The sequence below is a fragment of the Camelus bactrianus genome, chromosome 12, assembly GCF_048773025.1.
Source record: "Camelus bactrianus isolate YW-2024 breed Bactrian camel chromosome 12, ASM4877302v1, whole genome shotgun sequence".
NCBI lineage: Eukaryota > Metazoa > Chordata > Mammalia > Artiodactyla > Camelidae > Camelus > Camelus bactrianus.
Genome location: NC_133550.1, coordinates 40,440,099 through 40,467,532, shown reverse-complemented (window position 1 = coordinate 40,467,532; position 27,434 = coordinate 40,440,099). Strand labels below are relative to the sequence as shown.

General features: G+C 34.6%; 1 protein-coding gene across 4 annotated transcripts; it reads left to right on the top strand.

Annotated features, from left to right (window-relative positions):
• Nucleotides 1-835: 835 nt before the first annotated feature.
• On the top strand, nt 836-27,434 carry MRPL42 (mitochondrial ribosomal protein L42). Of its 4 annotated transcripts, none has more exons than XM_010962718.3 (6): nt 836-986; nt 2,541-2,704; nt 6,883-6,943; nt 8,610-8,694; nt 13,578-13,741; nt 25,658-27,434. In XM_010962718.3, the coding sequence occupies exons 2-6, from the start codon at nt 2,635-2,637 to the stop codon at nt 25,701-25,703; spliced, it is 426 nt and encodes a 141-aa protein (XP_010961020.1). In that variant the 5' UTR covers nt 836-986; nt 2,541-2,634; the 3' UTR covers nt 25,704-27,434. The 4 variants fall into 4 exon arrangements, with proteins under 4 accessions (XP_010961020.1, XP_045378389.1, XP_010961021.1 ...); XM_045522433.2 differs by lacking the exon at nt 836-986 and adding an exon at nt 993-1,206; XM_010962719.3 differs by lacking the exon at nt 836-986 and adding an exon at nt 993-1,245.

The window sequence follows — 27,434 nt, the reverse complement described above, 5'->3', positions numbered from 1 at the left end:
AATGTACATAAAGCTGAAATTTTGCAAATCATGGGGGAAAAGAATTCTGACTGTTTAGCAGTCAGTCATCTACTATCTTGAATACTTGCCATGTTATTTAGTTGTCTTATTCATTCAACTAATATTGGAGGCCCACAATGAAGCCAAGCACAGTTATAGATGTTGGATTTGTACACAGAGTAGAACAAAATAGATACCTGTCCCTCCCTGCCTTCATGGATCTGGTATTCTGGCATAAGAGACAGACATTAAATGAGGAAACAAATGACAGTGTAATATCATATAATGGTAAATGTTATGAAAAAATGAAGCAAGGCAATGGGATAAGGGCGGGTGAGGCTATTTTAATGATGTGGTCCTCTCTAAGGTAATATTGTAGCAAAACCTGTATGAAGTAAGGCAATGGTAATGAGAAGAGGTGAGAGAAGAGCATTCCTGGCTATGAGAACAGAAAGTGAGAAGGCCTAGAGGCCTTTTCTTCCCTCTAAGCTATAAGACAAGGTCAAGAATTCTGTACATGTCTTCCTCCTATAATAAATAACCAGCACAGTTCTCAGAATACGGGGCTGGGTTTTCAAGCTTTCCCATTTATCAACTCCAACCCCACCCACTTCAGTGCTTCGCTGAAATGCCTCTTCCCCTAGGAAGACTTAACTCATCCAAAGAGGGATCTCAAGTTCCTTTAATTATTTAGTATAAATAAAAAAAAAATAGTGCTTTTGTTTTTTAAGGGTACTTGTGGGTGGTAGTGATTTTTTTTTTTTTTTTTTTTTTTTGGTAACGCGGGTAAAGTCGCAGGCAAGCCGGAGGCAGCTAAACGCGGGAGCACCGTGGCTGGATCCCTGCCGTCCTGGGGCACCCAGGGCTCTTTCCGGCTGAGACTGCATTTCCCAGAGTGCCCCGCGGGCTGGGGAGGCGCGTGGAGGGGTGTCTCCTAGGACCCGGATTGAAGCATGATGGCGGGCTCGCGGTGAGCTACTGTGAAGGTAACCGCCGCCCTCTCCTCCCGTCTAGAAGTCCCTAGAGGCTGGGCAGGCCCAGAAAGTTCATCGGCAGGTGTCGTTTTCTCCGGCCTGTTGTTCGCGGCAGGATAAAGCCTCTGGCATCACCAGATTCGGTCCGTCCTGCAGAAGGTCCGGCGTGCGGCCGCCGGCTTCCTGTGTGGCTCCCCTCGTGTCTCGGCCAGTCACTCGGGGACTTCTCTAGGTCTAAATCTTTTGATTTTGACCCTGGGTGCTCTTCCTGGTAGGCTGTTTCTCAAACCTCGGTTCCTCCAAGGGTCTCCTCAGCTTTTGCTTCAGGGTTGAATTCCGGGCGAAGGGATTTACGCTCTGAATTTCTCTCTCTGGGATAAATAATTTGACCCCTGGGCCTCGGGTAGAGGGCACCTAATGTCCCCCAAAATGTTTTGTTCCTCGTTTTGTGGTCAGAAGACGTGGGTTTGCGTCTCCCCCATGCCACTTACTAAGCAGCGGTTTAGAGGGTGGTAAACCGTTTGACCTCACTGCGCCTCGGTTCTTAATGTTTCAAATGAAGATGCTTACTTCAGAGGATTGTGAAAGAGCACATAATGTATAGGAAAAACGGGTTGTAAACTGTAAAAAGCACACCGTAGGAACTCAGAGATGGCAGTGCTAATGTACTGTCAGGGCAAGGAACCAGCCTGCCTAGTTTAGCAAATAAGACTCATGAAATAGGATTTTATCGCTAATGCTGGAGAGGGGAGTGGGGAGTAGTCATCGAGGCCAGTTAGAAACAAGTGATGTATGTCATTTATTAACAACAGCCCTGGAGGTTGTGGTTGTTTTCCCCCATTTTACCGTGGAATGGAAGGAACCGAGGGTCGTTTAGTTAGTGACTTGCCCAAACTTTCCCAGTTTGTAAATAATTGACTACAAAGTTCTTGGAAGCAAATTATTTCAATTTTGTACTTTAGTTTCTTCATGAATCAAAATAAAGGTACCTCATGATTAATATGAGAGTAAAATGACATGGTAGTGAAAGCACCTTGGAAAATTAAGACTCATACAAGAGGGTGAAATTTTATTTAGGACTTTAGGGTGTTTATATTTGTTCCTCTAAATAAGTATTTAATAAGCTAAGGATAGGCGTTCTTGTTTAATATTTCATTTAATCAGAAATAGAATACCACTTTAAGAGATATAATAAGATCTTGTGTACAATACCTGAAGGTTGGACACAGACACATTAGCTTTATGAAGGAAAATGCCCTGTGTAGCATTTGTGAGTGACTGTTTCTGAGAGTAATTACACATTTGCTGAGCACTCACGAATGGAAAGCTCTACACGTGGTGCTGAAAAGTTTGCATTTAAGAAAAATAGTAATGGGCATAGTTCTGGGGTTTCTGATTTTATGTTTTGATGATGTTGCTTTTTGCCCTGTATTGTGCGGAAGTTGAAAGCTGTTTAAAATTTTGCATTAGGCGACTGTAGTTACAGGTACTGATCAATTTTGTAGTGTACAATGTATCACTTTATTTACCATAGGTAGCACTGATTTTTCTTTATCTCTTACGCAGGGATGAGAAAAGGTGCGCCTAGAAGCAGATTTTAAGAGCAGTTTCTTATCAAGTCATCTTATTTCGTACCACCTGATAAGCATCTTGATTCACCATGGCATTAGCAGCAGTAAAACGGGCGATATCATACAGAACTGTCTTTAAACATCTATTTCCAATTCAAAGTAAGTAAGTTTTTTTTTTTAATTGGAGTATAGTTGACTTACAATGTTGTGTTAGTTTCTAGTGTACAGCATAATGATTCGATTATAAGTATACATTTTTCATATTCTATTTCATTATAGGTTATTACAAGCTACTGAATATAGTTCTCTGTGCTATACAGTAGGACCCTGTTGTTTATCTGTTTTGTATAGAGTGGTTTGTATCTGCTAATCCCAGACTCCTAATTTATCCCTCCTCATCCCCCACCCTGAGTTTAATGTTTAAAAAGTTAAACTTATTCAGCAGGGGTGGGTATACTTCAGTGATAGAGTACGTGCAAGGTCCTGAGTTCAATCCCCAGTACCTCCGTTTGCATACATATATCAGTCAATCCATCAATCTCCTTCAGATGTTATAGAAATATGTGTTAATTGTAGAAAACTTAAGCCATTTGGTTATATTGTGTAGCAGGAGTGCTTGCAATAATGGAAAAGGCAGAGAAAGCCTAGAAGTCTATCAAAAGGGAGATGGATAAATTATGGTACATCTTTACTATGAGTATGATACAGCTGTTATGATCTTGTGCATTTGAAAGATGACCTACCATATGTGTGTGTATGTGTATATATATAAATGCAGAGTAAAAGATGTGGACCAAATAGGTTATCTGTGTAGACCGTAAGTGGAATTTAGCTGAGGGCAAGTGAGGGATTGATAAAGAGGAACTTTTTCTGGTTTGAGTAACTTATATTTATTATGTTTTCACATAATTTAATTTTTACTTCCTAAAAATCAGCAAATAAAGGACAAATTTACAATTCCATCTTAGAAAAATAATCATTGTTAATATTTGGGTGTATTCTCTTTGTGTTTTTTCTATGTACCTAGCCATTTTTTAAAAAATATAATTTCTTTCTTAAGAAATGTATATAGTCTAATATTTTCTTCAAAACATTGATCATACATGTTTGATAGTCAAAATATTGACCATATAAATAAGCAGACTATTAAAATCTTATTTCCCAATCAAATTTCACATTTCTTTTCCTGTCTGTGAACTGCATTCTCCCATTTCTAAAGCAGACAGGTTAGAAGGCTACAATAGGTTTGCTTCTTCATGTTTAGCTAGCTAGTCAACTGACTTTTACATACCACTGCCTGACCTCAGTCTCTTCCTTCATGTTTCCTATTTACTACCATTTGTAATTGAACATTTGTTTACTGAGTTAAGGGGGAAAGAGTTGGTTGAAAACTAGGGTAAAAAGTAGTATAATTAAGTAAACAGAGGAGGAGATTGGTGAGACTTGATATATTAGTGTATACTTTAGTATACACTGAAATCATAGTGAGAACAGAACAAAATGAGAGTCAGCTCTTGATTACCTAGGAGCATTTTCGTTGTTGAGATTTAGGAGAGAGATCTCTCTTGCTTAGCCTCCCCTTTGCCCTGATAGGAACTCAGCCCCAAGGCTGATGAGAAGTCAGACCTAATTAGTTTTTACCTAGTTCATGTCCTGAAACAGCAGTTTGTCCTAACTCAGGTTAATCTGAAAACCAGATTACTGCCCCTGGATAAGTTAAAATTGTCTATGTATACTTTACCAACTCAATTGTAAGTTTGTCTAATTTATTTTAGTTTCCTTGGTGCCTCTCATACATGATGAGTGATAAATAAATGCTTATTGGATCTCAGTGGATTGGAGTTGTGAAAATAATTAGTGAAAAATTAATTTGGGTTACCCCAGAAAATTATTCTGTTATTACTCAGTCATTCTAATAATCAGTGACTACCTAACTTCTTGCATCCTTAAGCCCCTTGTTACACACAATTTCTACTATTACTATTGAAGGTAAAGTATTATTACTATTATTATTGATATTTTATATGAGAAGGAAGGACATTAAGATTAGAGGCAAAGCAAAACTGTAATTAGAAAGTTCAGTAAGCACAAATAAAACGGCCTCCCTATGTTCCAGAAGGAACATTTAAAACCTTCTGAAACATACAGGCAACATGGGAATTTCACAGCTTTTAAGCTTATTAAGTCATTTGATCTTTACAACTTTGCATTTTACAGTAGCTTACCTATCACATGGTATTATTCTCTTTCTGAAGGTGAAGGAACTTGAGTTCTCTGCCCATCAGAAACTTACCCAGTGTTGCATATCTGGTAGATTAGAGCTATGATCAAAACTTGTGTCTCCCCAGTATACTTTCTGCTGTACTGCCTTTCTTGTAGTAATTTCAAATATTGAACATTTGGAAATGAAGTGGACTATCAGCTTTTGTAGATCATATCAAAATGCAATTAAACGTGTGTGTGTGTGTATATACACACATATATATAAACAAAACCCTGTAAGATATGGAGAGCTAACTCATTAAAATTCTTTTTGGCACACTAAGTTGCTTTGGATTGATGATTCTAACTTTGGCATCACGCCTGATTATGCATTAAGTATACTTAACCATATCTAGAATTTTTCTCTTGGTTAAATGTCAGATGAGTTTTTCAAGTATTATACAGAAATTAACATTTTAGAGGTAGTTTGGCAATCTTTTTTTTTTAATGGTAACCTCTGTAAGGGATACAGTAATGAACAAGATGTGACTAAGGAACTTACTTAGACTTGTAGCTGAAACAGACATCTATGGAAATAATACCTGGAATATGAAGTAGAATGTGATGTATGTCATGAGGGTAGAAATTTTAGAGTTTCTTGTTGAACTAAAATACTGTTGTCTTGAGTTTTCCTTCCTGCCCAGTTAAGACCACTAAATTTCTGTCCTGTCTCTGCCACCCAGCCCTGTTTCTTTCAGCTAACATGTACATCACCTAGCTGGTTTATATTCAGAGAATATAGACTTAATATTAATCCATCCATAATTAAGAAGATCCTTAAAATGTCAAACAAGAAAATAAAATATGTGTAAATGCTTTTTATATTACTCTCTGATTTTTCTTAATACTCCTCTGTATTAACACAGATAATTGAAAATTAATAAATCTTCTGGAAGATGAGGTTATATTTCTAATTCTTTGTGTTATCTTCACATCAATCACATTTTAGGGTTGACATTTTGCTGAGTAATCTGTTATTAATAAAAGTGAATTTTGTTAAGGTACTTTTTGATGCATTGGAGTAAGGGTTTATATTTAGACTTCTAAGTATATGCAATCCTTGGAGAAAGGAGAGGTATACACAGAAGGAAAATAGATCTTTTTTTAAACATTTTGATACATATAAATAACTTAATGCAGGAAAAAAAGGGCCACAAAAATTGTATAGTAATGTTGTACGAAGTATTGGTTATGAGACATATAACATAGACAATTCTGTGATGGGCAGAGAGGGGAAAAAGGATTTCACAGAAGAGTAGCATTTGACTTTTGAAAGATAAGTGGTATTTGAACAGAGTAGGGATGGCGTTCCATACTGAGGAGCAAGAGCTCAGATGGGAGATGCTGATCCTTGGCTTTAACCAAGATATATTCAGAATTTTTTTTAAAACTATACATGTTTTCTTTATATTTAAAAGAATACCATTTCTCTGAACAGAGGGGAACCTTTTAAAAAAGTAATCATGGCTCTTGAATTTGCAGGTATTCTAAAAAAGGAAAATATACTTTGAATTGTCAGCATTTTGATTAAGAAAAGTTAATTTTAAACAGTTTATTTTGTATTTCATCACTTAACACTCTCCCTTAATGAGTTATGCACTCCAATCACACTGAAGTTTTTAGAATACTCAAATACTTCATGTTCTTTCTTTCCCCTGTTCCTTGGTACTTTTTATTCCCTCTGCAAGGAACACTGTACTCATCCCCTGCCAACTCCAGCTCATTCCTTCATCTTTCAGAACACCTTAAGTGTTATCTCCACTGGAAAGGCATTCTTGAACTTGCACAATCCTGTTTTGTAATCAGTCCCTGTGCCCCTGTCACTCCCAATGCTTACCCCTCCTAACAAGGCTTATCTTTATATTGGAATTTTGTTTACTTGTCTGTCTGTCACTGGACTTGCACCCTTTTTGAGGGCAGGGGCTGGATCTTGTTGAATCCGTAGCCCCTACTATAGCCCTGTTTCGTAGTAAATATGGTAAATATTGGTTGAATGAGTGAAATTAACTTTACATTTATGTGAGAATATATGCTTAAATTAACTAAATCCATCTTACTATTTGGGGTTTTTGCAGATGGAGCCTTGTATTGTGTTTATCATAAATCTACATATTCTCTTCCAGATGACTATAATTGGTATGTATTGAAGTTCAATTGAAAAAAAAAAGTCTGTTTGCTCAATCTGAAATGGTTTAATTTTCTTGTTTTGGTATTTTCTGCTTTCTTTTCTGATGATTCTTTCTTTAATTTTGTTTTTAAAAATTATTTCAGTGAACTTATTTACCCAGTGTCTGGGCTTATAAATGTTTTAAATAAAAATCATTATCATTACGTTTCAGTGAATACTTCATTTGTTATAAGACAGACATGCTGTTAGAAATGCTATATTTACTTCCTGAAGCATTCTTTAGCTTTTTGGAAAAATTAACTAGTTTTTATACTTTTCTCTTAGGATCATATCTGTTAGCTTAAGCAGTTGTTTATCTTATCTTTTGTTGACATTGAGTAATCCTAAATTATAAGTATTTTATTCGGTCACAGTCTATTTAGTACTTATTCAATTCTAGCCATTATGCTAAGAACTAGGAACAACATATGAATGAGATGTTGTCCTTTATCTCTATAGCAGAGTCTTATGTGCAGAAATGATAACATATTTTCTTAAGCTAAATTGTTTTTATTGTAAATTTTAATAAAAGTTTATTTTCTTCCCTCTTCTTACCAGTTTTAATTTGAGTTTTTGTTGTATATTCAGTAAGTACTAAGATAGTGATGGAATTAGACTAGGTAATAGCAACACTTTTTGAACCTGCAAAGATTGAGTCTCATTCGTGTTTTGCATTATGTAAAACCTCATCCTTCATTAGAAACCCTTTGATAGATTAAATGTTCATTGTAGCCATGTTATAGTGTTTCATCTCATACCTTATCCTGTTTTGCTAAAATATACCTTATTGCTTAATTGCTAGTCTGGTTCAAACAGGTTGATGTTGAAATCCTAAAAGTTTAAATTTATAGACATCTATACACATAAGTTTAATAAAAGCTGAAAATCATGCTCCTTAGAATGTGTATTGATCTAAGTACAACAGTATTTGTCAAGGTCTTTGAAAAACAGGCTTGGTTAGTTGGTACCTAAAAGAATGGGATCCAGCCAGAGCATTTCTGAAAATGCTTGGAGGAGTACTGCCCAAATTTTGTTCTTCTGAGGGCTATTAATGGTGGGAAGGGATACTATTCACTTATTCCCAAATTTATTTGACCACAGAACCCTTTTTAAGGGAGACCTCTTATAGTCATACTGTTCTGCCAAAGGTGCTTGGAGAAATGCTTATCTAGAAAAAGTGCTCAGCTACAATCTTTATGACTGGAAATTCAGGTGATCCTTTACCTGGAAGATTATGTATTTCGCTGATCTTCAACTTAAATAATTCAACCAAGTAATCTCTTTTCAGCTTTTTGGATGTATCTTTTAGATAAGGAAAAGAAGTTCTGTTAATAGATGAGTAAACATGAAGATCTCTTCCAAACATTTGGATAGAAGAAAAACAAAAATTTGAGGACTAATTTGGATGAAATAGTGAATAATGCATTAAGGGTTTGTTGTAGTAGTTAAGCTAACATATTTTATGGCATAGTCTGAGTTTCTTCTATGATAACGGGTACCAGATTTACCAGTCTAATGGCATGGCATTTATTCTTCAGGGATTCATGATTAATAAATTTCAGCTCTAATAATCATTCTGCTTTGAATACAGTATAACTATATTTGTAAACCATTCTTTTTTTTTTTTTTTTAAAGCAAAGTAGAGCTTGCTTTGACATCTGATGGCAAGACAATAGTATGCTATCACCCTTCTGTGGACATTCCATATGAACACACAAAAGTATGTATTAGAAAATCTCTTACAATTTTTAATTTGCTGTTAGAAATATTTGCACTTCTTTACAGTATCCAAAGAGAAGAGAATTGTTTGACTTTATTTAGTTTAGATCTTCTTTTGGCTTTTTTATTTTACTGTTTTGGTTTTTCTCTTACTTCTTTTCATTTTCTTTAAAGCCTTTTTTCAGTACATCAAGTGAACCATGTAAACACAATTATGGCATCAGTCTTCTGGTCTAAAATTTTGTAGATTTCTGACTAGGGGTCAAACACACTTAGTATAAATTGTTTAAAAATTGTCCCATACTATATATTGCAATCTAATAAACTATGAAAAACTTACATTTTAGAGTGCTGTTTCATAACTTTCGTATTGGTTCTGGTCATTGTTTTATTGTTTGGTGAATTTCTTCTATTTTAATTAGTTTTTCTAATGGGCCAACTTGGGCATAAATTTTAAGTAGCCTTGTTTAGTTTTTTCTGCGTTTCTTCAAGAGCCAGACACTAAATAGATGAGGTTTTGTTTTTGTTTTTAATACATTTTATTTCACTTGACCCAAGTCTTTTTATTATTTTATATTTGAATTGCTTTCTTCTAGTTCTTTAAGCCTTCTTCTACTATATTTGGTAATGTTTGATTTGCTTTTTGAGGAGAAGATAATTCATCACATGATGCATGTAGTGGTACCTATTTTTAAAAACCATTATTAGGGCCAGAGTACTGGTTGATTTGACAAAATAAATTAATGATGTTTTCCTGCTTTTACCATTTTGTCTGCCTGCTTTGTATTCTAGCTATATATAGGCAATAATCCAATACCTTTTTTGTTTCATTTCTTTGGGCAGTGTGTGGAAAATAGGCATAAGTCCTTGTCTTTTGGCCTGTAAACCCTCCAGCTCATACTGTAGGATGCATTCTTCCATTATCTTGTGTTATATTTCTGGTTACTTTTACCACTTACTATCATCATTAGAATCTCTCATAACCTTAACCTCTTCCAGAGTGTTGCCTTCACCTACTGGCTCCAACAGAAACCTGACTGTGGTGCCATTGCTTCCCCAGCACTCTTAAGTGGTTGTGGTTTTCTCTACTAAATCTTTTTACTGTTGAGCCTAGAGGTGGAATAGGTGTCCCTGCGGCTCCTCACTATCATATCCAGATCATCTTTTCTTCTCCGTAACATTTTCTACAATTTCTAGCTTTGCAGTTTGCATCTTTAAACTATACCATCTACTTATCTTTTTTTTGGTCTGTCACCTGTCATCCCACAGTTCACTTCTCCTTACCCTCCCCCCCACCTCCCCGAATGTCTTCACTCTTCCTTGAAGATTTTAGATCTACTGTTACACCCTCCAACACTGTTTCTATTCTAATTCTTTGTCCATGTAAATGATCTACCACCCCAGCCTCTCACTTCTTGATCTTTTCTATCTCAGTCTCCACTCCCATGTTTATACCCTAGAGATGTTTCAGTCACAAATAAATTCTCCTCCTTCCTCCCAATATAGATTTTTTAGAATTCCGCTAGCTTACGACCAACTCCTGCTTGTTTTCCACCTCCAAGAATTATTCATCCTCTTATTAAGACCTGCATCAATTGATGGAATTACTTTTTCAGTCCCTGTATAGCTCATACATTCTCCTTATCTAGCATAGATCCCATGATCATCATTAAAATCACTCTCTTACATACCTGCCCATCTCTCTGCCTCCTCTTTTTTGTTGCACTCCCTTTGAGGAGTAGTGGTCTCCTCTCCCAAGCCTCAGTATTCCTCTCTCTAATCTAGAAGATCACTCCTGTCAGTTTACACGTAATCACTCCACTGCTGCCACACTGGTCTCCTGTTAAGTAGGTATGTTAGGAAGCTCCTGCTTCAGGGCCTTAGCAGTTACTGCTTCCTCTGCCTGGAATGCTTTCCCACCCAAAAATCCTCATAATTTGTTCCCTTTCCTTTAGATCTTATTTGTTACCTAGAGAGGCCTTCCTTGGCAACTGCATTCAAAGTAGAACCCTTGCCCCTGGACTCCCTATTGCCCTTCTTTGCTTTACTTTTTTCAGTAGCATTTATCATTTCTGGCACACTGGATATTTTCTTGCTTTTCTGTCTGTCTTCCTCCATTAAAATGTAATGGAGAAAGGGACTCGTGTGTTTTGTTCCCCGCTGCATCTTCAGTGCCTGGAATAACACCCATACTTGGTAAATACATAATAAATATTGATTAAATGAATAAATTTAGTGCTGTCTCTTCATGCTTAATGCTAAGACATGTTTACATGGAGAAGCATGGAATTTTTTTGTTTCTCAAGTAATAAATTGTAGATTGGGCTTTATAAGAAACATTCCTGAAAACATGTTACTGTTAGAATATGTTCTTTTTGAATCCAGATTTATAAATTTCGTGAAGATAGTTCCTTAGCATTAAATGATTATATTCAAACATGACTTAAAATTTAGATTTGATTTTTTTCTTTTCTCAAGGAAACAGCTGCAACTCTAGTGGACCCTTTGATTTTCTAGGCCCTGGAAAGCATATTGCATACAAAGATCCTGGTCACATGTAGAAATACCTAGTGACACTGGCTTTAGGAAAGTTAAGATGATTTGCATCTTTGGTTTTCTGGTAATTCACATTTGAGTCTAGAGCCTGTTGATTATTTTCCATGGATCCAGGTAAAAAGATCCTTCTTTCTGCTTCTGGCAGATACATGTTTTATTAAAACTAAAATACTAAAAATGTTTCCCTAGAATTTAGGATTTCTAGTTTAGGGAAATAAAGATGTTAAACCAGGGGCCCCCAAAAAATGTATAATGACTTGGAAAAATTAAGATGTAAGTTCTAGGCAGTTCATTTTAGTGGTTGGTTTAGTGGAAAATTTCAAAAGTCAGAATTTGAATATTCTTAAAAACGAGAAATTCAGGTTGACAGTTCTGAATGATTTTTAAAGTTGACGTTCAGTTTTATTTTAGCTTTTCCTTTTTACTGAAATATTCATGTACGTTTTCTTTGAAATTTGATCAAGGAGATCAAATACTACCTAAAAATCAACTCTGAGTCTGCAGAGGCTTTTGGTTTAGACTTCGAAGAATCCATTAATTCTAGTGTCTTCTATCTATGTGCCTAGAAAAGAAAATGGTTTTAATCATACAAAGCAGAAAGAATTTTTGATGTATTAGAATTGAGCCTGCTTGGGAATTGGAAGAGAGACAATAGACATTTGTTAACACTTGAAAATAACTTAACTTTTTAATAATAATTAAAACATTTGATCTTTAGCAACAAGTATGGTAACCTGAAAGACAGAATCTTGTGTTTGCTCGTTTCCCTCAGGGTCTGATAGTAGCTTGCAAAAAGACACTTAAATATTAATATTTCACTTTACATGTAAGAGATGATCTTATAAAATTAAATATCTAAGGAGCACTTTTTCTTTAAATAAGTTTTTATCACTTTTTTCCTGCTTGAGGCCTTAAAAAAATGTTAATAGCTACCTACCATTATTGAACTCTAGTATACAAGGGACAACTAAGCATGCTGTATATTATTATTTCAGTTAATCTTCATTAAACCTTTATTAGGTATTATTTCTCAGATTTTACAGAAAAGGAAAGTAAGAGCTTAAATAACTTGTCCAGGGTCACAGAGCTAGTAAGTAGCAGAGTTAGCGACCAAAGCCCAAGTTCTTAACCTCTTCATTATACTTTTTCCTTATTCTCTCCCACACTAAGGAAGTGGTTTCTTATTTCTGCTTATGTCAAACTGTTACCTCTGAATCTGACTTTGAAGGCCTTTTGTAATCTGGTCTCTAAAGATCCATTTTTTAAGATTACCTCTTTTATTGTGTATCCTTACCTACTTAAAATATTTGTTATTCCTTCTAGAATTCATTCTGCGCTCTGTAACAAAGCTCTGACTTGGCTCCTGTTCTACTTCTCAATAACATCTTTGTTACTTTGCATTTCTGTAATACTTAGTTGTGCTACCATCATTCACTTATATGTTGCCTTTTAAGGAAGTCTTCTTTTTTCATATACATAAGCTAAATAAATAAATATATGCTGTAACATTTAATACAGTGGTAGAATGTAGTAGTTGTCATTAAGAGTATGTGAAGTGTAAAGAAGACATCTATGTTTGAACTGTTTCCTTTCTGATTGTAAATTCATATTTTCATTGTATTGTAATACGTGTATATGATATTTGTAAAGCAAGGCTATGTTACAATCTTCTGTTACGTATGTTATCACTTAATATTTAAAATATAGGTAACTTGATTTTCCAAGGCACTGATTTTTTAAGGGCTTTAGTTAGCCATTGTTTCTGATTGGCATATGCTATATCACTCATATATGTTGGGAGGAGATGAGATTTTTAGTAATTAATGTCTTTGGGGGTAAAAACTACTCGAATTACCATAAAGCATCATTTGATGACATTTTGGTCACTTAAATTGAAAACACCAAAAATTTTCCTGCTTCCTTTGAGTATAAGAAATGTCATTTTCAATGAAAGGTTTTTCATTATATCTCACTTTAGTGATATGCAAGATAGAGACTAAACTTTTAAGTTAAAAAATAATAATGAGCATAATTAATGGTTTTGAGAAACATAAACTAAAGTAATAAATATTTGATTATTGGGGAAAAATAACTTTTAAATAAGAACTTTACTATTGGAAAGGAAACTCTAAACTTGATATGAGAAGAAAAATATTTCTGATTCTTTAGGAAATAATGCAACTAAGTGAAATTCTGTTCTGATAACTTAATTACGCACCTGAGATACTGTGATGAATTACTGAGTGGTAATTATTTTATTGTAAAGTCAATCAAATGCTGGTTTACATTTCTAAGTTTTGATGTTGTTCATTGCTGATCATTTTGTAGCCTATCCCTCGGCCAGATCCTGTGCATAATAATGAAGAAACACATGATCAAGTGCTAAAAACTAGATTAGAAGAAAAAGGTGAACACTTTGAGCAAGGACCCATGATAGAACAACTTAGCAAAATGTTCTTTACTACTAAGCACCGCTGGTATCCTCATGGACAGTAAGTTCAATTTTCTTTACTTCAACTCCCACGAGACACACTAAGGGAATACATAACTTTACTTCTATTAACAAACTTCTGAGGTTGTTCTCTGCATGGAGGAATTAACACCCAGTATGATCACCTACTAAATTGCATTTTTAAATCTACATAAGCTGTAGCTAAAACAAAATAGTACTTCTTTTTCTCTTTGTTTTAGTGCAGAAGCTTTCAGTGAATTTTTGAAGAGTTCTTAAAAATTTTTCCATTCTTTGATATAGTCATTTTGTGTATTTTTTTATTCATCTTCCCAATAAATAGTTGATTTTGTCCTCGGCCCTCTATCCACTTATTTAACAGATTTTGAGTTACTACAAAAGAAAAATTGGGGTACAGCAAATGATTGGGCAGTTTACATTATTCTTAGTTCCTTTAAAAAGTACAGTTGCCCCTCGGTATCCAAGCACTCACATTGATTCTTACCTCTTATCTGACTCTGACTTTAAATAGTTTCCTTCTTTTGATTCTTCTTTCTTTCATATACATCTTATTCCCTACCAAAACTAAGGGGTGGCTGTTTTTATTCCTTTCTGTTTGTTTGAGCAAACTTTGTTTTTATTCAGTAGCTAGCACTGGGCTGCCACCTATATAATAGGACATGCTTCTGGAATGAATGAATATGCAGTCATTGAGCTGCTCTAATGCTGGGTGATCAAAAACACAGCCATTATTTGTAAGTGGTTTCTAGTTAAGGAGGGAAGATAGAGTAAATAAACAAAATCAAGTTATTGAGGTTTGAAGGATAGTTAGGAGTTAGCCATGGGGAATGGGGAAGAGGGTTCACATGCAGAGGACAGTGTGTCATAGAGCATGCTGGGGAAACTGCAAGTAGTTCAGCTTGGATGGGACCCAGAATATGAGGAAGGAGTGTAAGAAGGATCTTTTGAGGGATTTTGTGTTGTGCTGAGTAGTTTTAAGTTTTATTTTCATTGCCAAGATTGGAGTCAGGGGGGACCTGTTATGAAATTGTTCTCATAGTCCAGGTAAAATTTGTTGAAGATCTACATGAAAGGACCAGCAATGGGAATAGAAAGGGGGTAAGTAAAAGAGAGGACTATGTTTAAGAACTTTAACAGCAGTAGTTCACCAGACTTGGCGCGGGTAGGGAGAGAGAGGAGATAGCAGATCTCTCAGTTTCTGACAGAGGTGTTCCAGTGGATGGTGGTACCACTCATACAAGTGCGGTAACAGTTTTAAGAGTGATGAATCCATTGTTGGTTATGTTGAGTCTGAAGGCTCTGTGAAACATCAGTTCTGAAAGCAGGTACATGTATTGGCCTGGAGCTTGGTTTACTTTTTTAGCTTCTCTTTAGAAGATACTGCCTCCCTTACCTGTAGTTACAATAGAGATTCCTCAGGGCTCTGCCTTACACTCCGTGTCTTGCTGAAATTCATTCTGAGAGCTCTAATTACATTCATTATATAAATTACATGCATCCTGCTGCATTACACATTTTTTTTTATTTCCTCAGGCTTATTCCCGATGTCAGTGTCCTAAGAATATTTCTAACCAGTTATCTGTCCAAAGTTTTAAATTCATTATAACAAAACACAGCTCTTCTTTCTTAAAAAAACCCGTCCCTTAATACCCTTGCTGTAATAAAAGTGATAGTTCTATATCAATTTCCCAAGGGAAAACTGATTTTTTTGACCACTGTAGTGTATTTTTCTTTCTTTTCCTTTCTTTTTAAAATGTAAAATAATGTTTATTTTTATCTATTTATTGAAGTATAGTTGATTCACAGGATTTACAATAGTATATTAGTTTCAGATATGTAACATAGTGATTTAATATTTTTATAACTTATATACTCCATTTTAAGCTATTAGAAAACAATGGCTATATTTCCCTGTGCTGTATAATATATCATTGTTGCTATTTATCTTATACATAGTAGTTTGTATTTCTTAATCCCATACCCCTATCTCAGCCCTCTCCCCTTTCTTCTTCCCGCTGGTAACCATTAGTTTGTTCTCAATGTCTGTGAGTCTCTGTTTTGTTACGTATATTTGTTTTATTTTTTAGATCTACGTATAAGTGATAACATAGAGTAATTTCACTGAGCATATTTCACTAAGCATAATTCTCTCTAGGTCCATCTACGTTGCTGCAAATGCCAGAATTTCATTCTTTTTTATGACTGAGTGATATTTCATTGTATATATTTATCACATCTTCTTTATCATCATGTTTTGGCCACCATAGTGTCTTTCAGTTCCTGCATCTAATTTATATCTTCTTTGAGTTTTCTTTCTAATTTCGTACCCACTTTGTTTATGCATGCTGTCAGGGTTTTTCCCTATCTTTGTAAGTAAGGGTATGTGAAAACAAATTAATAAGCCACTTCATAGCCCCATATCTAAGTCATTACTGTATTAGAGTAAGATTTCTCTCCATGATTCATAATATCCCTTACACTTATCTTTTATTCCTGTCCTATTATCCAGATATTTTAGTTCAAGCTGCACCTTGACATTTTTCTGTAATGGCTTTCAGTATCTGTTTCTTTCCTGCATGTTTCATATTGCTGCAGTTTTTTGCCATCTTTTGTGCATACCAAATTGCTGAAGTTATGAAAATCCTGTATAGATTTGTAACTTGAAGCGGGCAAGACTGAAGGCAAGAAGACCATTAGAGAGAACCAAGCATGTTGTCTTCAAACATTTTTGTCTAGTACCCCATGTATGTTTAATCTTATCTACTTAGTTAATCTTACTACTGATAATTAGCTTTGACTGCTAATTAATTTAATCTCCTGGTATGTCTTGTCACATCAGGATTGCTAGGCACTTTCAATTGTAAGCAAACTTTAATTTAGATGCAATTGATTAACCCAATATCTCTCCCAATAAGGAGTTCAGCAGAAGAACTCCAGATGCTTGCTTATACCTATAAAGAAAAATTTTACCTGTATGCATTGTCCTTGTAATGCATCATCTTTCAGGATTTTTAATAAGCTAATAATATGTGATGACTAATTATTCAACAAGTATTTATTTGGTATCTATATATTTTGAATTAATATAAGCCATTTTCAACTGTTGGTTTCTAGATGTCAGAGAGCACTTCTTAAACATCAGATAGTATACCCATGGTAACTATAAGTTTGTTCTCTACGTTTGTGAGTCTGTTTATGTTTTGTTTGTAAGTTCGTTTGTGTCCTTTTTTTAGGTTCTACATATAAGAGATATCATGTTATTTTTCTTTCTGTTTCTGGCTTACTTCACTTAGTATGATGATCTCCAGGTCCATCCATGGTTGCTGCAAATGGCATTATTTTATTATTTTTTATGGCTGAGTAGTTTTCCATTGTATGTACATGACACATCTTCTTTATCCATTCACCTGTCGGTTGACATTTAGGTTGTTTCCATGTCTTGGCTGTTGTAAATAGTGCTGCTGTGAACATTGGAGAGCATGTGACTTTTTGAGTTATAGTCTTCTCCGGATATATGCCCAGGAGTGGGATTGCTGGATCATATGTTGTCTGTTTTTACTTTTTTAAGGAACCTCCATACTGTCCTCCATAGTGGCTGCACCAATTTATATTCCCACCAACAGTGTAGGAGGGTTCCTTTTTCTCCACACCCTCTCCAGCATTTATCATTTGTAGACTTTTTAATGATGGACATTCTGACTGGTGTGAGGTGATACCTCATTGTACTTTTAATTTGCATTTCTCTAATAATTAGCGATGTTGAGCATCTTTTCATGTGCTTGTTGGCCATCTGGATGTCTTCTTTGGAGAACTGTCTATTTAGGTCTTCTGACTGTTTTTTGATCGGGTTGCTTGTTTTGTAGACATTAAGGTGTATGAGCTGTTTGTATATTTTGGAAATTAGTCCCTTATCGGTTGCATCATTTGCAAATATTTTCTCCTATTCTGTAGGTTGTCTTTTCGTTTTGTTGATGGAATTCTTAGCTGTGCAAAAGCTTTAAGTTTAAGTAGGTCCCATTTTTTATTTTTGCTTTTATTTCCTTTACTCTATGAGCTGGTTCAAAAAAAATACTGCTGCGATTTTTCTCAAAGAGTGTTCTGCCTGTGTTTTCCTCTGGGAGTTTTATAGTATCCAGTCTTAATTTAGATCTTTAATCCATTTTGAGTTTATTTTTGTATATGGTGTTAGAGAATGTTCTAATTTCATTCTTGTACGTGTGGCTGTCCAGTTTTCCCAGCACTACTTTTAAAGAGACTGTCTTCTCCATTGTATATTCTTGCCTCCTTTGTCAATTATTGTAGTCAGTAGATAGGGCTTTTTGGTTTATCTGTTTCTTCTTGAGGGAACATTGGTAGTTTGTATCTTTCAACATATTTGCCCATTTTATCTAAATTGTTTAAATTTATTTGTTCACAATATTCCCTTATTATCCGTTTAGTATTTTAATAATCTATAGTTATAGCACCTTTCTCATTCCTGATTATATTATTTTGTTGATCTTTTTGAGAACCAGCATTTGATTTAATTGATTCTATTGTTTTTGTTTTTGTTTTTGTTTTTTACTGATTTTTGCTCTGTGTTATTTCCTTCTGTCTGCTTACTCTGGGTTTAATTTGTTCTTTTTTCTAGTTTCTTAAGGCTTATTGTTTAGAAGTCTGTCTTTTTAAATTTAAGCATTTTATGCTATAAACTGCCCTTTCAGCACTGCTTTAGCTGCATTTCACAAGTGTTGATATGTTTTTTTTAAATTTTCATTCAGTTCAGAAAATTCTCTGGTTTCCCTGTGATTTCTTCTTAGACCCATGAGCTATTTAGTGATGAGTTAATGTCCAAATATTTTGAAATTTTCCAGTATCTTTCTGTTACTGGTTCCTCATTTAATTCTGTTGTGATCACAAAACATACTTTGTATGATTTCAGTCTTTAATTGAGATTTGTTTTATGGCCCACATTATGGCCTGTCTTGGTGAACGTTTGTATATTTGAAAAGAAAATGTATATTGTGCCATGGTTGAGGGTAGTGTTCTAAAACTATTAATTAGGTCCGCTTGGCTGGTAGTGTTGTTCAAGTTTTCTATATCCTTAATATTTTTCTATTTATTTAACCAATTACTATGAGAGGAATGTTGAAATCTACAACTTTAATTATGTATTTTTCTATTTCTCCTCCCAATTCTGTTTTGTCTTAATATATTTTGAAGCTCTGATATGAGGTGTGTATACACTTATTATTATATCCTCTTGGTGAATTGACACCTTATCTTTATGAAGTGTTCTTTTCTATTACCACGGGTATTTCTTATTCTGAAATCTAATTTATCTAGTATTAATATAGCCTATCCAGCCTTCTTTTGATTAACATTTGCATGATATATTTGTTTCTGTTTTTTTACTTTTAACCTATCTGTGTCTTTATATTTAAGGCAGTGTTTTTATGAGTAGAATATGGTTGGATTTTGCTTTTTTATCCAGTCTAACTTTTCATTTTCATATCAAGCCACTTTAAATGCTTTTTCCTTTGATTTTCATTGCTTTCACTCTTTCTTTGCCATTTGCTCCCAACTCACTTTCTTTGTGAAATTTAGTTTGATTATAGTCACTTTGAATAGCTACTCCCCCTGTTAGCACAACTACATATAACTATAGTTTATTAGATATCTATTAATGTTATATTTGTAGGTCCATTTTTAAATTTTCTGCTGTGGATTATTCTCTGTCAGGAATGCAGCTTCTGTTTTGCAGTTTTCCAGAAGACCTCTAATACAGTATTCTTCATACAATATATGGGTGCTGAATTACTATCTGATGCAATATGATCTTACCTAATTATCTTCACAGTTTCTTTAAGTACAGTCTGTTTACAATGTGGTGTCAATTTCTGGTGTACAGCACAATGTTTCAGTCATACATATATATATATATACATGTATTCCTGTTCATATTCTTTTCCATTACAGGTTACTACAAGACATTGAATATAGTTCCCTGTGCTATACAGTATAAATTTGTTGTTTATTTTAGACATAGTAGTTAGGGTCTGTAAATCTCAAACTCCCAATTTACTTCTTCCTGCCCCCTTTCTCCCCTGGTAACCGTAAGTTTATTTTCTATGCCTCACTCTGTTTCTCTTCACAGCTTTTTGAAGGTGTTCAATTTTTCTATGAAACCATACTTTATGGTAGTCTTTGGGATTGTCCACTGGTAAATTACCCAGTGATTCTTGGAACTTTTATTCTCATAGTTCAGCTATCAAGTTATGTCAGTTTATATAATTTCCATTTTATCTAGGTGGGTCACAGGTAGATTAAGATGTTCCTTAATCAGATTCTGAATTAAGGTCAGCAAAGGCTTTATGATCCCAGGATATTGCCCCACCTCATTCAGTCCTGAACCTACCTGCATTTAATTATTGGCCTCCCCTAAAGTGGGTGGACTGGGAGTATAGGTAGTATGACTATACAGAATTGATGCTAAAATAGTCCAATGGGCAATAAACACTAGTGATGAGATTATAAGTCTGGGGTCCAAGGTTAAAATTGTTACCACTAAATTTATGAATTGGATACTGCTGTTTCCTAATCCTGGTGACCCTATTCACTTTAGGATGGCAATTCAAAGAGTCTTAGATTTGGACTTTATACTGAGACTGGACACTAGAACTATTCGAATTTTTAGTGTGGGAAATGGATGAGGGAAACTCAGGACTTGAGTTTGGGATTAAATTGAACTTTTAGTTCCCTACCCTCTACCTTTGCCTGAATGACTATTTTTATATTCATTTGTGCAGAAGTTGATTTCAAAAAATAGCATATGTAACCATAAGGCACTTGCTACTTTCTGTTGATGGTATTACAGGTGATGAAAACAAACTAGCTTAGCTGCTGTATTATACTTACCTGAAGTAATGGGGCTTTGAGCACATTCTTTGAAAGGTACTCCTTATGTAAATGAATTTTTTTTTTGTATTCCCTATGGCAGTTTCCATTAGATGGATCCTCTGTAAATAGTTATTGAGGACATGATTGATTCTGAGTTGCTTTGCACTCCTCCGCAGCCCCTGAGGTATCTCCTGTTGGCCTTTAGTGTTGCCATTACTCATGAAACAGGGTGTGTCAGTGCCCTCAGTGGTCAGCATCTGTGTATGAGCTCTTCTTTCTTCAGTCTTCTGCCGTAGGCATGAAAAAAAATTAAAAAGTCAATGGAGCATTCCTTCAATTCTAATTCTTTTCAGAACACATCATTTTAGCAAGGTTACAGAATTCCTTATAGTTGTGTTTGAGTTTTCTGTTACTTGTGTCATTAACTCAACCTTAATAAGTTTGCTGAAACTCTTTTTATGTATCAGGATTTCCATACTATCTTGGTTTCTGTTATCAATTCCTTTTTGTCTCTCTTATCTCTAAATTTTGGCTTGCCCCAAGGATAAGTCCGTGGTTCTCTCCTCTTTTCCTGTCCCATTCCCTAAGACAGTCTCAATACCATCTACATTCTTTAAATGTAGATGTAGGCTTTAAATACCATCTATATTCTGATGGCTCCCAAATCTATCTCTTCCTCTCCCTTGATCTTTATAGCTGTATATCCAGCTGCCTATTCGACATGTCTGATGGATATCCCTAACTTAATATGTCTCTAACTGAGCTTCTGATGCTCCCCGACAAACCAGCTTCTTCTACAGCCTTCCCTGTCTCAGTTAATACCAGAAACTTGCTGCTTGGGCCAGAAACCTTGATGCCATTTTTGACTCTTCTCTTTGTCTTTCATCCAGTATCAGGTCTGCCAGCAAATCCAGTTGGTTCTATGTCCACAGTGTATCCAGATTTGACCATTTATCACCATTCCCTCTGCTATCTTCCTGGTCCACAACACCATCTTTTGCCTGGTTTATTGAAATAGCTTCCTAACGGGTCTCCCTACTTCTGGCTTTGCTTCCCTGTAGCCTGTTAGCACACAGCCAGAGTAAAAAGCATGTTAAAAATTCTGTTAGTTCTTAAAATTTTTCTGTTGAAAGTGCTCCAGCTTTCCATCCCATTCAGAAAAGGTATAGGCCTTAACTGTCATCTACAAGAACCTATGTGATCTGACCCCCCCATTACCTTTCTACTCTCATTTCCTACTACTGTTCCCTTCCTTGTTCACTCTATTCCAACCACATGGCCTCTTTCCTGTTCCTTGAACATGCCCTTCCTTCCATCTCAGAGCCGTTATACTTGCTATTTACTCTGCATGGAATGCTCTTGCTGCTGATATCAGCAAAAACAGCTCTGTTATGTCCCTTAAGTTTTTACTCACTGAAGCCTTCCCTGGCCAACTTGTTGATCTTGTTTTTCTATATAATGCACTGGAATGTAAGCTTCATGAGGGTTGGGATTTTGTCATGTTTTGTGTACTATAGAATCTTTAGCACCTAGAAATAGTGCCTGGCACATAGTGGATGCTTCACACATTTATAAATGAATGAATGAATGAATGATTTTGATTTTCATACTATCTCCTAAAAAAAGAAAATAATTAGCTAACATAGCTCCATGAACTGTAAAGTTATGTTGAAAGAAAGAAGGATGGAAGTATTGAAAGAAGTCTGGATAGAAAGTAAGAAGGATCTGAAAAGTAATTCTAAATTTCTGAAATATAAAGCATCCTATAAATGTATAATTGTACCACTTTATTTAAAAAATTAATATTTTTCCATGGAGACATCAAAACTTAGCTACCACCATCAGTAGGAAACATTTGAACGTGTAGCTGCCTTGTGAACCAGGAGGTGAATTCTATTCTGAACTAAGAACTGTGGAAAATATTTCAGGTATCACTGAATCGTTGTGTAATTTAAGAACAATACCAATACATTTCGGTTTGCCAGGAACAGTCTCAGTTTAACTCTGTTAATTATTAATAGAGTGGGTTTTTATTCTTTAAAGGATCCAAGTTTGGATGATAAGTTATAAGGGCATCCTAAAGTTCAAGTGCTTGATTGCTTCTGGCTAGTGATTGTAGCATGTATTGACATTCATGCATGATAAGAAATCTGTAAATGCTACTTGACATTGATTATCTTTTAGAATTTGACTTTGTTAGGTTTAGGGCTATCAGGATCTCAGGCATTTTGAGTCAGCCTTGAGTAATGAAAATGTTGAGCAATGTAAGCTGAATCATGTTTTTATAGGATAGTTGTTAGATTTTTAGGGCCACAGATTTCACTGAGAATCCAATAAAACCTATGAAGCCACCTCCCAGAAAAACGCATGTTCAGAATTTTTATAAATAATTTTAGGAATTTTTTGACTTCTCAAAGCCCTGTTCTGGTGACTGACTAACTGCTTTGCAAGAACACCTTTGAAAGATACTACTGATGCAGGAAAACGGATGTGGGACGTGAGCAGGGCCGAGTCCCAGGTCTCGGTTGAGTTCCTAGGACGAGCCTGCCAAGTGTGGGTCCTTGGCTTCGTGCAGGAAAGAATTCAAGTGCGAGCCACCGTTGAGTAAAGGTAGATTTATTTAGAGAGATACATACTGCATAGGGTGTAAGGCAAGAGAAAGGCAAGGAAAGAGGTGTGGGAATTGGGTGCTCAGGTGAAAGCAGAAGTAGGTACACACTCCATAGACAGTCTGGCCGCCTCCAAAGGGGAGAGAGCACAAAGGGCCACTAGGCGTGGTGTTGTCACTTTTTATGGTCTCAGTAGCTTCACGTGCCTGTAGGTGGGATCAATCCAGCTGCCCTGGGGAAGGGGCTGATATTACCAGGAACTGGGCCTCTGCCCATTCTTTGGCCTTTTGTAGTTAGCCCTGGGGCTGTCATGGTGCCTGTGGGTATGTTATTTGATCACACTGTTACAGTGAGCATATAATGAAGCTCAAGTTCTACTTAGAAGTTGAAGCTCTTAATCCTCAAGGCCAACTAGGAGGTGAATCTTCTACCATTTTGGTGTTAAATTGCTGTCATTACTTGAGTGATTATACCCTGCCCTCTTCCCTCCTGTCTCAGTACTGCATTACTAAAACCTTGATTTTCCAGCCTGTACCTGGAACCCTTAAAAAAAAAAAAGTAATTTTCTCTATGCCAGTATAAGTACATGTAAAAATGTTTATGTAAGTGATATTATGCTATATGTATTATTCTACAACTTAGTGTTCTATGTTAGTATATATAGATGTACTTTATTTTTTTAACTGAATTTCTGTATTTTGCAGATTTTCAAAAAATCAGTATCAGAAAAAAAACAGTGTATAGGAAAGTTGCCTATATGAAATCTTAAGCAAAAACTACTTCAGGTATCTTAATCACCACAACTAAAGAGCATAAGATACATGTCTTATTTATGATATAGAAATCTTTATATTGAATTTCTCCACCAGCAAAAAAGTTTAAAAGAAGTTAACTCAGACCAACTTGCCAAAGTCTGGCCTTATGGAAATTTTTTAGAAGAATTTATCACCAAAAACACATGTACTCTGTAGAAATTTTCCTAAATCAATAAATAAAATAAGGAAATGTTGAGAAGAAAAATTCTCCATGGTGAAATCAGTTAATCATTGCTGACAATACATTTTATTTCTGTCTTATATCTATACCTAAGTTTTGTTAGTTTCCTCATTTTTACATGTTTTTTTTAATTTTATAAAAATATTTTATTGCAATAGAAAATTAACCATGTAACATGTCATCTGATCCTGTAATTCGAAATTCAAATTTTAACAGACTTTTGATAATTGCTTCTCTAGTAAATTGCTTAGTTATATTATCTAGAAAACATTCCCAGACACTAATTTTTAGCAACCTAGTGTAAAAGTCTTAGGTGATATATCTAAGGAAGATTTTTTTCCAAGCATTTCAAGCATTGTTTCTCTACTGATAAGTATTAAACCTCACCACAACCTCTTTCTACTTGGCTTGTGTGATGATGGTGACAAAACATTCTGAGGGCTTTCTCTTTTGAGCAACTTTAACCAACTGGAAGTTCAGACCATAAGTGGGTGTGCTCCCCTTTTACATGGTTTTAATCATACTGCATATACAAATTTATATCCTGTATCATCCCCTTCCTCCTTAATGTTTAATATTAAATATGTATATTTTAATACTGAAATGCTTACTAATTTAACTATTTACTTATTGTTTTCGGTTAAATATCCAGAAGAGAAATTACTAGATCAAAAATTATGACTATTAAAAAAATTTTTTATAAATAATACTGTTTTTTATAAGTATTTTACTGATCAGTACTGTAACTAGTGGCTCTGTTATTATTTTACCATACCTGTACTTAGATTGTACATTATGATTTTTAAAATATTTGTGACAATGAGTATATGTATGTTCATGTGTAACTGAAAAATTGTGTTCTACTGGAATTTGACACAACATTGTAAAATGACTAATTCAATAAAAAATGTGAAAAAAATTTGTGATTGCAAAAATAAGTAAAAGGTTAGTTCTCACTGTTTTAGTTTGCATTTCTTCCATTTTTTGTGACATTGCACATTTTTCCATATACATATTACTAGTATTTTATTGTATGTTAAAACATGATTTTGCAGCTCAAGAGGCCTCCATTTAGAGCTGAACATCCCCTTTTAAATAAAACTTTAGTAGAGCATATTCAGCATGTTAACAATGTACTGTTTATTATAAACACGATCATTAGTTCTAAATGAAGAAACAGTTATCTAGGTACCATATTGAAATTATGTCAAAATCTGAAAAAAGACTTTCCAAATGCTTAACTAATAGAAAACAATCTTCACAGCAGGGAAATATGGCTTATTATTAAATATCTAGCTGAGATGTATCTATGTATATATGATACATATATATTAGATTTTACTGATTTTATTGATTGCCAGTAAACAGCAAGCTAATAGAAATTTGATGTTTCTATCAGGAACAGTTAACTTTTATTAAAATAATCTTATCTTAAATATTTTCTTCTTTTCAAGGTATCATAGACGTCGTAGAAAACTGGATCCTCCAAAAGACAGATGATACTGAGATTTTTGGGAATTAAAGAGAAGTGTTACCCTGTATCTCATTTGTCGTTTGAGAAAATGCAATTGGGTATATCCATTAATATGTTACATAGTAAAATAATAATAAAATGCCTTCATATATTAGAATGTTTATTTCTTTATATATATTAAGTAATTCTGGATTTGACATTCTTATCTACAGTAGCCTATTTCATCTTATTTTCTTTTGAGTTACTTGTCTAGTGTCATTAAATATTTTTACATTATCAGCTTAATATTGTTAGTAGTATAAATATGATTAATAAAAATGTACATGGTACTCCTGAAGGAGATTTTTAAATTACCTTTGAAAAGAAGCTCATGAGGTCCATACAGAAAATAGATGTTATAATGTTTCCTTTTTTTGTGGCTCTAGGAAATAATTAAACTAGTTATATTTAAATGTGTCTACTATCTGCTAGGTCCTTTGTATTCGTTATTATTAAATTCTCACAACAATCCTTTGAAGAAAGAGCATCATCCCCATTTTACAGGTAAGGCTGAGTGGCTTGAACGCTTCCCTACCTACCAAGTGGGAGAGCCGGGATCCAAACTGCCAGGCTCCAAAGCTTTCTTACAGTGTGTCAGTAACTATGACAAGGGGTGTTTTCTTTCACCCAAGAATGTGCTTTCCTAGAGAAATATTATAAACTTAATTTTGAGATTTTTTTTCTGGCTCTCTTAAAAATTATGGTAGCTTCAGAACACATGCAACTCTGTGATTAAAATGTTAATATTACGAAACTAGTGTTACAGGAATGCTAATAGTCTGTTCTGTTGATTATCACTTCCAGCTTATATATGATCCTTAATAGCATTGCTGCCCTGTGATTTCTTTTAGGAGGTGAGGAATCTTTTAAGGTAGAAAGGTACTTTATTCAAACTTGTAAAATATTTGTGATATTTTAAAATTTGAAATGAAAAATGATTTCACATTCAAAGTCTTGCTTAGTCTAGTTCTTTTAATAAAGGAACTGTAGCTGAAGGTTCAAGTGTTCAGTAAAATGTAAGGAATAGAATAGGAAAGAGTAAAGGAAATAATTAACAATGACCACTCTCTATTACCTAAAGGAAATGTTTTCAAGTGGTTTATACCTTTTTCATTAATATATTATTAATTTGGGGGGAAAGAACAAAGAAAATACAAGTTGATAAAACTTGATAATCAGAAATATTTACCAGCTATGGTGACATATCTTTGAAAATGGTTAGTTTTTTTATGTTGATTTACATGCAAATTTTTACAAAGATGGAGATATGCCGTGTTACAAAAGTAGGAACAATAAAAACTCAATTTATTAAATAAGAAATTTTCTTTTAAGTACAAGGATCTACTAAATAGAGATTGTTCACTACTAAATAGAGATTGTTCAGTCGTAAGATGCCCATACCATACATTCACATGTCAGTGCTTTGGAGAATTAACTTAGTTTTTATTGTATTGGAAATATATACATTGTAGTTAACACTGTAGTTCCTGGAAGTTTAGTTTTCATGAGTTGGCTGTTATTTAATTTTGCTAAATAAGTATGTATTTCATCACCTCTATCACCTCCCCTCTGCTTCTGCCATTCCCCACCCCACAGGAGTAACCTATTATCCACCATCACTAACATTTTATGAAATGTTTTATTTTCTAGAAATTTTAAAAGTATATAAGGTCTGATAGTCCTTTAACTGGAATAAATTTAGTTTCATGAAAATCTTA

Excerpts from the sequence above, each read along its gene's own strand:
- MRPL42 (XM_010962718.3), top strand. The coding sequence starts at position 2,635 with ATGGCATTAGCAGCAGTAAAACGGGCGATATCATACAGAACTGTCTTT. Across the intron at positions 8,695-13,577 it reads TTCCATATGAACACACAAAA|CCTATCCCTCGGCCAGATCC; the intron begins GTATGTATTAGA and ends ATCATTTTGTAG. Across the intron at positions 13,742-25,657 it reads CGCTGGTATCCTCATGGACA|GTATCATAGACGTCGTAGAA; the intron begins GTAAGTTCAATT and ends CTTCTTTTCAAG.